The sequence below is a fragment of the Euprymna scolopes genome, chromosome 23 (genome assembly GCF_053919585.1).
Source record: "Euprymna scolopes isolate OS-2025 chromosome 23, ASM5391958v1, whole genome shotgun sequence".
In the NCBI taxonomy this organism is placed as follows: domain Eukaryota; kingdom Metazoa; phylum Mollusca; class Cephalopoda; order Sepiida; family Sepiolidae; genus Euprymna; species Euprymna scolopes.
The window spans coordinates 102023430-102039425 of NC_136504.1; the positions used below are offsets into that span (position 1 = coordinate 102023430).

Consider the following 15996-nt stretch of genomic DNA (forward strand, 5'->3'; position numbering starts at 1 on the left):
GTGCAGTGAATTAGCACGCAGCAGCCGATGCAATTAATGTGATTTTTTTTTCTTTCTTTTCTTTTGTACACAAAGAACATTTCATTAATCATTTATGCCTTATTTTGTATAATCCGTACTTTATGCATATATCTGCGTCTCCTCGGTCTGAAACTGCCCGTTTCTCCATAGAGAAAACTTGTTTTTTCTTCTTATTTGTATGCCGTGGCAACAATACACGTCGCGTGGCAGAGGCCGTTCTCCTGTCCTGTTTCGATCGTGTTAGTGTTTACTGCTTGGGTTGCATTTTGCCCGGCGTGTGTTTATATACTACTACTACCCCTTGTGGTCTGTCTACTGATATATATATATATATATATATATATATATATATATATATATATATATATTCCACCCTATTCATTCCATCTTACATCCAAAGCAACGCAGCCAATCTAAACAATTCCTACTTGTCTACGTGTATCATCATTCTTAGGCATAGTAGTAAACTTTACGTAGCGATTCCGTCTTCTGAGGCCATTACCCCCCCATGCATTACCTCCTTCTTCGGGAGGGGTGGTTTATATCGCCTTAAATAGTACCCCCCCCCCAAAATGCACAAAATGTTTCATGGCAAAAATAAAAATAAAATGAAATAAAAAGTAAAAAATAAATATAAAAATGAATCAAAAGATTAAAAAAAAAAAAAAATGGTTATCTGCCCTGTATCGCGAGAATGACCCGGAAATGGGGGATCATTTTACATTAAATTTATATGCGAAACTGATCACAAAATCCAAATGATAAAATATTCGTTGTTTTCTTTTCTTTTTAATTGTTCCTATATACAATACCTCCCCACGGGACAGAGTTAGACACCAGCGTCGTTTTTTAACGTGGAGAAAAGGAACAAAAATAAAAATTGCCTCAGTCGTGAAGGATTTCTCCTCCAATGACAGAGAACAAGAAATTGAAGTGCAGCAATCTGAAGAACAGATACTATACTGTGATCTTGTACCGAAGGGCACAAATTGTTGTTGTCGCTTTCTTTCCGACAAGTTTTTCGCGGTCACACGTAATCGACTAAAAAAAGGAGAATCTCTTTTTTTTTTTTTTTTTTTTTTTTTTTTTTTGGGAGGTGATTTTTTTTGATTTAGCAAAGAGTTTTAATCTAAAATAATGTTCACTTTTTCTCTAGCGTTTCGTTCCTGGGGGCAATTTCCCCTTCAGGCATTACCCTCTTCTTCGAGAGGGGGTGTTTATTGCCAATCGACCCCCCCCCCTCCGCAATCGCCGCTAGCCCCTCCGGGGAAATGAGATGTCGACGAAACCAAATCTTGCACCCATCTAGAGTATACACCCCTTATGTCTAGCTTTGCTGCCTGCCGGTACCCCCCCTTTTTTTTTTGGGTAAACGTATTCACCCTTTTCTTCACACCAAAAACGAATATGAAATGGAGGTCGGTTTAAAGTAGGTGAGTCTAACCTCTTCCCACCCCCAAAAAAGGGAGCATTCTGGATGACTGCTGAGACAGAGCATTTGGTCCAAAACGCATTTTCCCGATAAGGATGCCCCAAGAGGAGGCAATACCTGGGAGGATAACATCTTGGGATTGAGCAGAATCACAATCCACTCTGTTCTAAATCAGTTTCTTCAGAAAATATAAACATTTGCGTAAAAAATAAGACAATTATTTAGCGCAAATGTTAATGCGATCTAGTTGCGTTAAAATATTTGGTAAATTTATACAAACACCGTGACAGCGAATTAACCCTAACCCTAAACCCTAACCCTAACCCTGTCACGGTGTTTGTATAATAATACCAAATATTTAATATTCAATTAAAAAAAACAAATTCTATTAGCGTTCACAAGTGACCAGATAGTTTACCTACACATTTATGACCTATTTTGGTTAAAATACTCAAAATTCCCCCCCCCCATTTTTTTAAAAACGCAAATAGGTTACAAAGTCGTAGGTAAAGCTAAATAAATGTCATTTTGTTTTTACTTATTTCTCAACGGCATTTCCTTTATGTAGCGTTAGAAACATGGGGACAGGAGGGCGTTTTTTTTTCTAAACTATTTTGTACTTTCACCTAACAAATTAACCTAAAAAATACACTGGAAATTGAATTTAATTTGAAAATCTTATCTAAAAGACAACACGATCTGTATTCTGCATCGGTCGGGTATCAACATTATTATAGTAAATCCAAGGGAAATCAGAACAAAATAATTTTTTTGCGCTTCTACGCTATTGGGACGAAATCGGAAATCGCAATACTGGTTTTTTTTTCATATGAAAACAATGGTATGTACGTATTCCTCGTATTTTGAAGATGATTATATCCAAAAATTACGAAAATCGATGAAATAGAAAATTATTTATTAAAAAAAATGAAAAATAGAATTTGTTGAAAACGATCGTAAGAGACACGAGAGTTCAAAAGGGAGGTAATTTTCCGTTTTTATTTAAGGAAGATGGCGGCAATTTTTCACCTAACACGATTAAAGTTTTTTTTTTTTTTAATAATTCAGTAATATTCAGGTAATTTCGACTGCATGATTTGGAAGTTACCATTGTAACTTATTAGAATTGACAAAAAAAAAATCAGTTGAAACCATTGTTTTTTTTATAATCTGAAAACTCCATTTATCGACTACAAAATCTCGTCCCAATTCTGTAGAAGCACCATTTTTTTTTTAATTAAAAAAGGAAAATTGGTGCTTCTTCATGGAATAATGCCATTAGAAAAAAAACCCCAAAAAACACAGACGTAAAATCAAATGCCCGCCTTTTTATTCGTTCCGGTTGCATTTCTGAATTCCACTTTTTTCAAGAAACAGTTCTTTATTTTAAACTAGTGTACGAACTTTGATCAATTGGATTATAAGAAAATATGAACACCACTATATTTTAAATTATTTTCTTTTTTAATATCTTAACCCGAGCAACACATTATAAATACAGCTTTGTGCGTAATAAACACTAATAAGTAAAAACTAAAATAAATATATAAATAAAATACAAAAAGAAAAAAAAAGGAAGTGAAAAATACGTTTAAACGAGACGCACACGAAAGTAAGGAAGGTAGGGGGCAAAGGGTGAAAAAAAATGGGTTTCTATTATTTTATTTTTTTTCTTCTTCCGGAATGTGACGAAGATTAACGAAGTATGCCGATGTAGTAGCAGAAATCGGAAGGAGGTGGAGAAGATGGGGTGGAAGGAGAAAAGAAACGAGAGAGGAATGGAGGAGGAGGAAGAGGACTGGAGGAGGAGGAGGAGGAGGAGGAGGAAGAGGAGGATGCAAAGAGAGGAAGCTAGAGAGATATAGAACGAAAGAGAGGGTTAAAGTGGAGGAGAGATGGAAATAAAGAGAAAGAGGGTTAGACGGAGAAACGGGCAGAAAAAGAGGGAGAGTAGGAGAGAAGCGAGTGTGAGGAGGAGTGCGTGAGAGAAACTCAAAAGGTAAAATAAAGAGAGGGAGGAGGAGGAGGAGGAGAGAGAAGGTGAAGGAAAGAGACAGAGAGAAAGAGGGAGAGAAGGCAATCGTGTCATCAGTCGTTGTTTGGAGTGCGTCGTCTGCAAGTTTAGGGCGAACATCAGTTTTTGGGGCGTCTTTCTTCAATCTTTGCAGTTTTTATTTATTTATTATATTATTCTTGTCTCGCCGAAGATCACAGCAAATCTACACAACTTTACACGGATTAATTATGGCTGCAACACTTGAGGTAAGTATTATTATTTTTTTTTTTATTTAAATTATATATCTAAAAATAAAAAAGAGAAATCAATTTTTTTAAATCAACAATTCAAAGAAAAACAACGTCTCGCTCAAAAAGTGGGATGAACCCTTTCTTGAAAAAAAGAACAAAAAAAAAAAAATAAAATAAAATAAAAAAAAACAAAGCAATCACAATTGAAATATCAATTAAAGAACCTTGAAATTATTTCAGTCAAATTTTGTCATCAGAAATAATAAAAAAATATATGCTCAAAAATGCATTTCTTAAAATAATGTAGTTTTTCCTGCAGAAGCCATTAAAATTCAGTTAAGCCATTAAATTTTAATCAAACCATTAAATTTCAATTAAATAACAATCATGAAAAAGTAAACTGAAAAATTTTTCAAATTCATCTTTGTAAAAACAGTTTAACATAAAAAATCTCTTCAAATTATACATCACTGAGCAAAGTGTAGTGTCTGTTTCTGATGTATTGTTGCACATCATCTTTTCTATCATCGATCAGTGAAGGAGAAATCTTTCTAGACCGAGGCAATTTCGATTTTTGTTCCAATCCAGAGTACCCATTCTTTGAAAGCCGGATTTTCTCAAGGAGAGGAAAAAAACTGGCCTTGTGCCTAATTCTACCCTCGTGGGGAGGCAAGAAAATAGGGACAACATGCATTTTTCTACTAGCATTGATTATGAGACAAAGTTTGGAGAATTATTTCATTAAGCCTTGAGTAAAAATCTATTATCACGGACCAAGACAATAACTCTATTCAGTAAGGCGGATATGATTTTTAGAAATAAAGATTGATCAGTTAACGAAAAAAACTATCCCGCCCTTTTCACACGTTATTGTCATCAAGCATGAAAAAGAAAAAAAATATATATTTATTATTTATTTCAGTAAAAAATAAAACAAAACGGAAAAAATGTCCTTCATTAAGCTCTGGACTAACCCTAAGTCCGGATGGCAATACGAACAAACAAAAAAAAAAGCGAAATTAAAGAAACTGCACGCACACATATTACCGAATCGAGTTTATTTATTTATTTTTTGTACAAAAACGAAATTATTACTTTCTTATTTTTATCTTTTTTTTTTTCAATTGTTTTTCTCAGCTTTTTAAATTTGGACATAATGAAATTGTGTACACTCAGAGAGAGAGAGAGAGAGAGAGAGAGACAGAGAGAGAGGGGGAGAGGGCGGAGGAGAGAGAGAGGGGGAGTTACTGTTTCATATTTCTGTTGAAATTATATATATATATATATATATATATATATATATATATATGCTTTCGTGGCGAAGCAAATAAATACAATGACTATCAATACACAAAAAATATGAGTATGCTTCCTCACGAAAGCAAAATGTGACACAAGGTCGTTTTTAATGTGGGGTTAAACCAGCTCCCCTAAAACAAGGGTAAAAAGGGGGAACTCTAGTAATTGTCTCAGTATGAAGGGTTTCCCCTACATTGACCAAGGACCAATTAACTTATGTGCACTGCAGCAATCAGCATCTGCTGAACAGATACTACACTTTGATCCCGGCCCGAAGGCCAAGAACAACAGGGTATTTATTTCCTCCCCCACCGAGCAAATTAGGCACAAGATCGATTTTTTATGTGAGGAGTGAAGGAAGGGGAAATGGGGACCAGCTCCCCGGAGAGTAAGGGGAGCTGGATAGTGACAATTGGTATGGAGGGTTGCCCTTACATTGACCAAGGTCTTATATGTGGGGTTGCCCCCACATATGGTCTTTGCTTGCAGTATCTGTCGGAACAGATACTACTACACTTTGATCCCGGCCCGAGGGCCAGGAACAAAACCCCCTTTTTTGTTTATTCAAAAAGAAAATACAACTTTGTTATAGATGGATCGCGGAATTGCATTCATCTGCAAAATATCTAACTTGCATATTCTTTTAATTATATATTTAATTATTAGTTTTTTCGGTTTTCTAATCGGATGATCATCTTTAGTTTACTATTAAATGTAATTATATTCATGCAGATATTCTACATGATTTATACTTGCGTAATATTTGCGTGAAAGGTTAGTAAACACAAAACTCTTTACATATATATTTATGTATGCGTATATATTTTTGTTTAGAAAATTTTGCCTAACAAACTCCTCAGTCAGATTTTGGTCTACAGACATGAAACTTAATATATAGGGTATTCACACCAATGCAAAACTTTATATTTGGGTTTTAGCCAGGGAAAATCAGTACAAAAGTGTGAAAATGAAAAAAAAAATTAAATTTGCTAGGTGAAAGCCGAACGACGGCATTACGAATATGCATGCGTAATGTAATAGCTATTAATTCATGTTTTAATTTTTAGCAAGGAAAAAGTAAATCATAAGCTAAACGGTTTGATTTCGATTCTCGGTGGTGGCGCACGCGCACGACGAGTCATTTTTTTTATTTTTTTTTTAAACTTTTTAAATCATTAGTATATATTGGGTCCAATATAATATAATAATCAATACGAAATCTGCATTAAGCGTATTTTACGACCGGACAATGCCAGGCGACCTGCTAGCATATATTTAAAGACTTGCATATTAAAATGAAAATAAAACTTTGATGTTATTTACTTAAAATCGTCTATTTTTGTCTGTTTTCAAATCGCGCCATTTCATGAACTTTATCTTGACATTCCCTTCTTTTTCTCTTATCTTTTTCTTTCCTAAATAAATAAGCTTCATTTGTAAATTAACACCCTCAGTTATCCTCCTCCACCCCTTATAAAAGTTGAGATTTTATTTTTTTAATCGATTGCGTGAAAAAGCATTGAATGAATAGAATAACGTGTTGAAAAAAAAAAGTTGGGGGGGGGGAGCATTATTTTAAAATTTAGATAGAGGTATCAGTTTCGAATAAAAACTTAACGCAAAATGATCACTCATTTCTGAGTATCTCTGTTTTCCCTTAAGAACAAGTAATTCTTTTTTTTTTTTTACCACTAACCCTAAGTTGGAGTGGCAAGGCCATAAATTCACACTTAAAGACAGACTTCTCCGCAAAAAATAAAAATACAAAATAAACAGGATATATCTTCCATAGCACATAAATAAAAAAATAAATTGATTAATTGCCGTTCGAAAATGAACATTTTTGCGCTAAATTTATATGCAAAACTGGCTCCTTCTCCTCCTCCTCACCCATGGGGAAATTTTGGGTTTGTATTACTGTACACATAGATTCGAAAAAGTTGTCAAAAAACAAATATATAACAAATAAATGTTATCAAAGGCAAGATAAGTTACTTTTCTACCAAACTGGATATATTTTTCGTGTTTTTATTCAAGGTAACATGTTTATTCAGCTCGAAAACCATACAGTGTTTACCGATGTATTGGAACATTACAAAATGGCGCCCGACTCTCTCTTTAACACGGTAAGTTTGGGAAAAGATGTTATAAATAAAAAACCGGATAAAATACTATTAAAAACTCGCTCAATATATGTTACCGTGACATAGGTTGACATATATTCGGCGGGTTTTTAATAGTATTTTGTATAGTTTTTTATTTATAACACCTTTTTCCAAACTTACGGTGTTAAAGAGGGTGTGAGACGCCATCTTGAATTTTCGAATACATCGGTAAACACTGTATGTTTTTCGAGCTGAATAAATATGTTACATTGAATAAAAACACAAAAAATATATCCAGTTTGCCAGAAAAGTAACTTATCTTGCCTTTGATAGCATTTATTTGTTATATATTTGTTTTTTGACAACTTTTTCGAATCTATGTGTACAGTAATACAAACCCGAAATTTTTTTTCTGCTTTCTGCAAAGTTTTTCGGGGTTTTCACAAGTAAACAAGTAAAATCTCCGTTTTTAGCGGAGGGAGGGGGACATTCAGTGGAAGTATATCATACCAATTTTTTTTTTTTTTTTACCTAAACTATTCAGACTACCCTTCTCATCTTTGTTGTAATATCCACAACGTTTCGGCCGGTGTAATCGACTTTCCTCGGGAACCTGGACAAAACCTGTACGGAATTTCGTCCAGATTTCCGAGTTGGATACAAAAATTCCCAGTTTCGAGTAAAAAAACTCTCTGAAGAAGGTCGAAGGTTACATCAGCCGAAACATTGTGAACATAACGAAACAAGATGAGAATAGTAGTTTGAATCATACAAACAATCTGAATTATTAATCCTTATCTAAAAAAAAAAAAATCATAACGAAAACAAAATTCCCGGGTGAAAAGAACTAAATCTTCTATGATTGCTATTGATCCGTTTCTTTCTTTCTTTCTTTCTTTCTTTCTTTCTTTCTTTCTGTCCCCCCTCCCGGACCATCCCACGCATCCCAAAGGAATTAGATTCAGACTCTGGTGCTTGTAATAATATTCTTGCTTCTTTAGAGTACATAGCTCAGTTTGTAAAGACGTTGTTTGCTTTCTTTCGAGAGGATGGAATTTTGAATGGATGTTATTAAGACGAAGAGATAGAACAGAAAAAAGAGCAGAAACTAAAAATGCCCTTCACAAACCCTTCAAGAGTTGTAATACGAGAAAAAACAAAAACAATGTTTTAAATGTACTAATAGTTCTGGAAAAAAATATCGGTGGTTTTGGAAATACAAAAATGGTTACTCGTTCCGCATGATGCTGTATAGTTAAGAACTAGGTAATCAATGACGATTTCTACTCAAAAAATTGACCATGTAGGGTTTTTTTAAAATAAGAAAATCAAATTTATGAGAAACCGATAACGTTGTATCTTGGTCCGCCATATTTAATAGATAAAAGGAGACAACTCGATTCGAACTACCAAAATCAAAATCAGCCTTACTGGCCACAATTTACTGTTAAAATCGTAAAAAAAAAAAAAAATGATTTTATATATATATATATATATATATATATATATATATATATATATATATATATATATATATATATATATAAAACTACATCATAAAGTTTTTTCTGTACTTTTGTTTATTTTTTTTTTTTTTAATTAGGTTGGACTCTGGACTTGCACCTATTATTATTCCAAGAATTTCCGGAGTGTTGACGTGTAATCGCATAAAAACATTAGATTTTCATTTTCATTTTTCCGTTGAGAGCAGAGGGGGGGGGGATAAATTAATAGCCACAATTAAACAACCATTGCTTAGTTATTAACGCTTTGAATATCCCTTGTTTTAAACAATAATCTCATGTATTTAAAAAGAAAATATTGCAATAATATGAACAGTATCAATGTGTAGTATCTGTTGTTTTCTCAGTGGAGGAAAAACTAGGACAATTTGGGTGTCCAATACAGAATGCCCTAATTTTGATAGTTGGATAATCTCCCACATTGAAAAAAAAAAACAAAAACGATCTTGTGTATAACTTTGCCCTCGTGGGGAGGCAAGTAAATAAGGACTCCACACGTATTCCTTATTTCGTAATTCGTGCAGTTTGTTCTTGCAGGTTTCGTTCTAAAATACAAGTTGATTCTTATCATTCTTAACGTAATTTGGCCATTAAATGGTGATTACTTTATTAGGGGAAAAATTGTGTGGTAGACTATTTAACGTTAAAATTCTTTTTTCTTGTTTATGCAATAAATGAATGACGCGAATCAGGTAATTATATATAATGAATTAATGACAAAAAAAATCTATATTCCAAAATCATTGATGTTGACCATCTTATAATTTATTCCTTTAATTCAGTTGACATTTGCAATTCTTGACAGTATCTGTTTCGTAGTGCAAAATCAATCACTTATTATATGAATCAGTGAATCTATTTTGCCCTTAACTCATCAGAAGAAATAGCAACAATCAATCCGTCCAAAGGAAATATATTATTGCAAGAATTTTCGGAGTGTTGACGTGTAATCGCTTAAAAAATTAGATTCTCATATACATACATATATATATATATATATATATATATATATATATATATATATGTGTGTGTGTGATATATATATGTGTGTGTGTGATATATATATGTGTGTGTGTGATATATATATATGTGTGTGTGATATATATATATGTGTGTGTGATATATATATGTGTGTGTGTGTGATATATATATGTGTGTGTGTGATATATGTGTGTGTGTGTGATATATATATGTGTGTGTGATATATATATGTGTGTGTGTGTGATATATATGTGTGTGTGTGTGTGATATAGATGTGTGTGTGATAGATGTGTGTGTGTGATATATATATGTATGTGTGTGATATATGTATGTGTGTGATATGTGTGTGTTTGAAATATATGTGTGTGTGTGTGTGAAATATATGTGTGTGTGCCTGTGAAATATATATATATGTGTGTGCGCGCGTGTGTGAAATATATGTGTGTGTGTGCGTGTGAAGTATATGTGTATGCGTGCGTGTGTAATAAATTAGTTTGCCTTCTTTCCACGTTACACTAACAATCTGTGATTCCATTGTTGCCTTCTTATATTGATTTCCTTTTTTACCTATTCAATCCTTTGTTATCTAAAGGTAAATATAAAAACAACAACAACAACAACAACAAAAAAAAAACGCCCCCTTTTAGATCCAAAGATCTGGACAATAAATGAACAAATTAAGATAAAAACACAAATATTATTTTACAAAGATAAAGTACGTTCAATTGCAGAATACAAAAACAGCTAAAAAATGTTTCACCTTTTTTAATTTTTTTTTTTGCATGTATTTTGAATAAAATTGATTTTTGATCATAAATTATAATTTTTGTCTCGAATAAAATTCTATTTTGTGCATTATGTTTTTTATATACATATATAAAAAAAAATGACAGAAAAGCAAAATAACTTTTATGCAATCTTTTGAATAGAACTTTTTTTGGAGTCAGTACTCAGTGGCCGCTACCTTCCTATCTCGGACATCGCATATCTACAACTGGTTCTGTCTGTCGGACGTACTTAACCTTGCCCTTAATGTTGATTTTAACCTTGATCTTGAAAATCGAGAAGGTCGTGTAAGTTTCGAATGAGTACGACGACTGAATTTAGAAAAGGTAGTTTTTTTTTTAATTTTTTTTTTTTAAATTACATTTTCACTCCAAACATGGCACATTGTCACTTTTACTATCAAGGACATGAACTACTGGGATACTATGTAGGGAGTTGGGCAGCAAGATGTCGGTTCACGTTACACTTGAACTTCTGCATGTCAGTAAAGTTGGGGAAGTAGGGATCCGGAAGGGGATTCCAAAGTCTAGCGGTTCTGGGGAAGAAACTACTGGAGTAGAAAGCTCTCTTACATCTTGGGATCTCTCCTGTGTAGGAGTGGGATTTAGTTGCTTGTCGGGTTTGTCGAGGGTATTTACGTCGTGGGGGCACAAGTGCTTGCAGTTCGTCAGAGCATTCACCATTAAAATACTTGTAGAATAGGCAGAGGGATGCAACATTTCGTTGGTGGGACAAAGGATGACAGTTCAAGATCTATCAGGTTGAAGACTCTTTTGGACATTGTCTAAGAGCCAGATACTAGTAGCAGATGCACCAGCCCAAATGTGACAGCAATACTCCAATGGAGTATTACTCCATACATGGGCGAATGGTGGCCTTATAGAGGTACAGGATACTGTCGGGCGTTAGTAGCTTTCTAGCACGGTAGAGAGAGCCTACCTTTGTTCTTTGGTTGATTTTTATTTCCCCATAATTTTGAATGTTTGTATTATTAATTATTCAAAATTCTCACTGGAATGATGGAACTGATTTTTTTCAATTTATTTTGAGTGTGACTTTTATTGTGATAGAAAATAAGTGTTTTTTTTTTTTTAATTTTAAATTTTTAATAGATTAAGCATAAATAACTTACTATAAACAACGCGCATCGTATTCGGTCTTTTGACGTGATAAGATCAAAAATCGTCTTATGTCAGAGGAGAGGATGTTTTTTTTTGTTTTACGGCATATCAACCCTTTTAGGTCATTTAATGCCGAATCCAATGATTTTGAAGAGTTTAATAGAATGTTTATTCAAGTCAGTTTCTATTTAACCCATAGTTGGGACCCTAACAGATACTACCACTCCGGGTCAGAGTGGACCTGGGAGCAATGGCAATTAAAGGGTGGCTCCACACTCCCTAAAGCCCGCAAGCTAGGGCCTCACCATCGGATAGTTTTAGGTCATATCCAGGACCAAGAGGAGAGGAATACCTGCGAGAGAGAGAGAGAGAGAGAGAGAGAGAGAGGTGGGGTGTGGTAGAGGCTATTTAAAAAATGATTCACAATGCAGAATGCTCTTTTGGAGGAAGCTGAATAAATAATTCGTGCTTAACTTTGCGCTCGTTGGGGAGACAAGAAAGTAGGGGCATTATTTACTTGTCACAGTAACAAGGTTATACAGCTCGTCAGTTTATATATATATTATTCCTTAATTGGAATTTTTTTATTTTTGAGATGAGCATTATGTTAAAAAAACAAAAAAAAAACAACAACAACTAATAAAGATGAGACTAATAGTCCGAAATAAAATAAAATTAGCTCGTCAGTTTGTTGTGGGTGAATACAACTACCCTAAAATACGTTCAGCATAATGAGATAAAATTCGCCTAAATCCGTCCCGTCGGCATTCCCCGGTAGAAGTGCTCCAGGCAACCGGCAATAACCCCACCCCCTCCTTTAGGAGGTGGGGGAGGTCAATGACTGGAAGAATGCTCTCTTGGGACGAACAGAACTATAAGTTCTCTAATTGGATATCATTCCGAACCCTATGCCAGACATCTGTACAATGTACTAATATAAAACCACTAGACCAGATGTACTTCTTGTCAAAATTTAACATTTCAAAATGCACATTGAATTAATTTCTTTAAAATAAGGAAAAATAAAAGAAACTAAAAAATATATCACATGGCTATTAACTGCATTTTGTTGTGTCTAAGCTGTTTACTCGACGTTTAACCGACGTTTCCCGTGTCTAAGCTGTTTACTCGGGAAACGTCGGTTAAATGCATCGTGTCATTGCGATTTTCGGAGTATTTTATTTATTTTATTTTTATTTTTTGCAATAGCTAACGAAACAAAAAAAGTTCCGAAAAAAAAAAATATATATATATATATAACAAATAAATGTTACCGAAAGCAAGATAAGTTACTCTTGTACCTACTTGGATAGTTTTTGTTTGTTTTAACTTATTTTAAAACGTTTATTTACTTTGAAACAGAAGTAGTGTCAAGTCGGTTGAGTTAGAATTGAAAAAATGGCAGTTTCGTTAAAATTATTTGGACCCTCCATAATAGCTGAAAAATTACTGGTCGTACGAAAATGTAACATTGTAACATTGGTTAATTTTAAATTTTTGAGCGATTATTGCATGTCCAAATGGCTTTAACGAAACCGCATATTTTCGTTAACTCTAGACTTGACACTACTTCCGTAAGTAAATAAACGCTTTAAAATGAGTTAACACACACACACACACACACACACACACACACAAACTTATCCAGATAGGTAAAAGTCAAGAGTGACTAAGCTTGCCTTTGGCAACGTTTATTTGTTGTATATTTATTGTTTTCACTCATATTTTTTGTTGTTGTTGTTTTATTGAATATTGTTAAAAAAAATGCCCTATTTTCGTTTTTTGAATGAATGATTGAATGACCCCATTTAGGGATGAATCGCAATTCCTCAAAGACACTAATTTGATTTATTTTTGTCGCAAGTTTGGTCGTGTTTTGTTACTAAGCCGCTTGACAATGGGCAAGTTGGTTTGTTTATTTTCGATATGTTATTGTTTATATTTAGACGGTAGGTGGGGGAAGTCGTTTATTTTCGAATAAAACTTTGCACTCGGAGTATTGGAGGCGAATATACAATTGTATAAAGAGTGGGGGTTCGGAATGAGTATGCGTGATCGTTCGGGCCGAAACATGTCGTTTTCCCACGTGCCTGACTGTTGTCTGTCTCTGCCACCCAGTGCACCCACCTCCTCTTTCACTGTTCACGTCACATTTTCACTTCCCTTCATGTATGTATGTATGTATGTATGTATGTATGTATGTATGCATGCATGCATGTATGTATGTATGTATGTATGTATGTATAACAAATTTATGGTTTCAAATATCGCACTAGGGCCTGCAAGCACACGATTGGCTGTTGATGGAGAAAAAATTGAATGTCTTGAGATATTTTTTCTTTCTTTCTTTTGCCTACGTGATCCCTTACATGTCTCTCTGTAGTCGGTCATGATTATGGCATTTTGATTTTATTTCTATTTAAAAAAAATAAAGTCTCACGTTCTAAATTTTCTTTTCGTCGAAAAAAAAAAAAAGACATTAGAATTTTATTATTAAAATATCTACGAATCTTTACAAAAATCATTTCACGTGATCGACCCCACTCGACGTCGTTACCCCCTTTCCCCGTCTGAAGATGCAAAATGGTTTACTAATCGATTTTATTAGTTGCGGCGGCAACCACGCTCAATTCATAGATCACGCAACAAATACAAATGTTGATGTGATGTGTTCACGCAAGATCGTCTCAAGCAAAAAAAAAAAAAAAAAAAAAAAAAAAAAAGGCAAAAAGAAAAAAAAAGCAATTTTAAAATAATTTATATAAAAAAGATCGATCGATATATATATATATATATATATATATATCGACATTTCAAAATATTTCTTAAGCTTTCTACTACACTCCATGGGTTTGATTCGAACTGGCAGTTAGGCCTTGATTTAATATTTAATAATAGTAAATAAATAATTTGAAAAAAAAAAAAAATTGGAAAGAAGAATGGAAACTTCTTAGGTTCATCCAAGATTCGACTTACTGCGCGTTCTAATAGAGTAGCGATGGAGATACTAAAAAACAAACAAACAAAAAACAAACAAACAAACAAAAAAAACCCCAACATATTCAACCGTGTTTATTTGATATGCTTTTTTTTTTTTTTTTTTTTTTTTTTTTTTTTTTTTACGAAAATAATTCAACTTTTGAGAAATATCAAATATTTCGTGTGAATTTTACATAAACTTTAATTGAACCATAAATCAAAAGGGAATCAAGTTTTAATTTATGCAGTAATTTTCCCGCGTCAGCAAACATTAGCTTTTCTTTTTTGTTTTTACTGATGGCTAACCACTTATCAAGACCTGAGGGCCACTCGAGATTAAAGGTTAAAATAATTGTTGCTTGGATCATAATAACCATCACGAAAGAATTGAAAACGGTAGTTGGAATAAACAGAGGATTACTTATGAGAGCTTGATTCTCCAAGAGGAAAACTTGGCAAGTTTTTGTTTACATTAAACTTGAAAACGACCATGCTGTAGTTGGCTTGGAAGTAGTCTTGTAGTATCTTGTTCTACAGACGCAATGTTAGTATCGGAAATAAACTTTGTTCATAAAGTTCTGCTTGTTTTTTTTTTTTGTGCAAAAAGAGAATGGAAAGTTCTTTGTTGTGGTTGTTACAAGTTGTTGTTATGAATGGTTTGCGGGGAGGTGAGACTGGAGCTCAGCCGAGCACCTACCATGAATAAACATAATGATAAAGTAGAAACTAGTAATATCTCTTCTGTGTGAAATGAGCTGTTGGAACAAATAAAGATTGTTCTCTAGATTGCGAAGTCGGTTTTGTACTTTTGTAACATAGCACAAACGCACATATGCAAATGCATGCAGAATGACATCACCAGTAGGGAAAAATAAAGACCACGTTAGAGATGAGGGAGAACAAGAATGTGATTACATTAGAAACGTGAGTGACGCTCGAGAAGACAATCACGTGAGTGACGTCACAGCGATAACGGTAGAATGAGGAATAAATGTTGTACAAAAAAAAAAAGAAAAATCGAGTTAAAGTTTTTTTCAATTCTTTGTCTCTTTTGCGACTGAGACTACAACATGTTGGTTCCCGGACAATATTACACTTTGTCAAAGCAATAAACAGTGTTCCGAGCCACATCTCCCAGTATATAACAACAGTACTCCATCTTAGGATGAATCTGGCTTTATTTAGGGAAAGGATTGAATCAGATTTAGTGTAAGTCTTCTATTTTAGGTCTAAGGTGAAGGTCAGTCCTATGAGTTTATCAAAGAAGTAGCGGGTTCGTTGAAAAGAGTCATTCATTTCGATTGGGAAGTAGTGACGATGCAGACATTAGTAAAATAAAAAAAAAAAAAGTGAAGTTTTGTTTAAGAGATTAAAAGTAAATACGCCTCTTCTTCCTTCATTGCATCATGCATTCCAACGTCAGAAAGTCAGAAAGATCTTGGTCATTAACACCTTTTGAAGCAGTGCCCTAAATAGTTGTGTCATCTGAATAGATGCCAACG

General features: G+C 33.8%; 1 protein-coding gene across 2 annotated transcripts in view; it reads left to right on the top strand.

Annotated features, from left to right (window-relative positions):
* The first annotated feature begins 3245 nt into the window (after positions 1-3245).
* Positions 3246-15996, top strand: part of LOC145246078 (uncharacterized protein ZK1073.1-like) — a 165640-nt gene continuing 152889 nt past the window's right edge. The window contains exon 1 of one of the 2 annotated variants that reach the window (XM_080107932.1): positions 3246-3715. In XM_080107932.1, coding sequence (XP_079964058.1) covers positions 3698-3715 — 18 coding nt within the window. In that variant the 5' untranslated portion in view covers positions 3246-3697. The remainder of the gene's footprint in view (positions 3716-15996) is intronic. The other variant, XM_080107931.1, reaches the window with a different exon arrangement.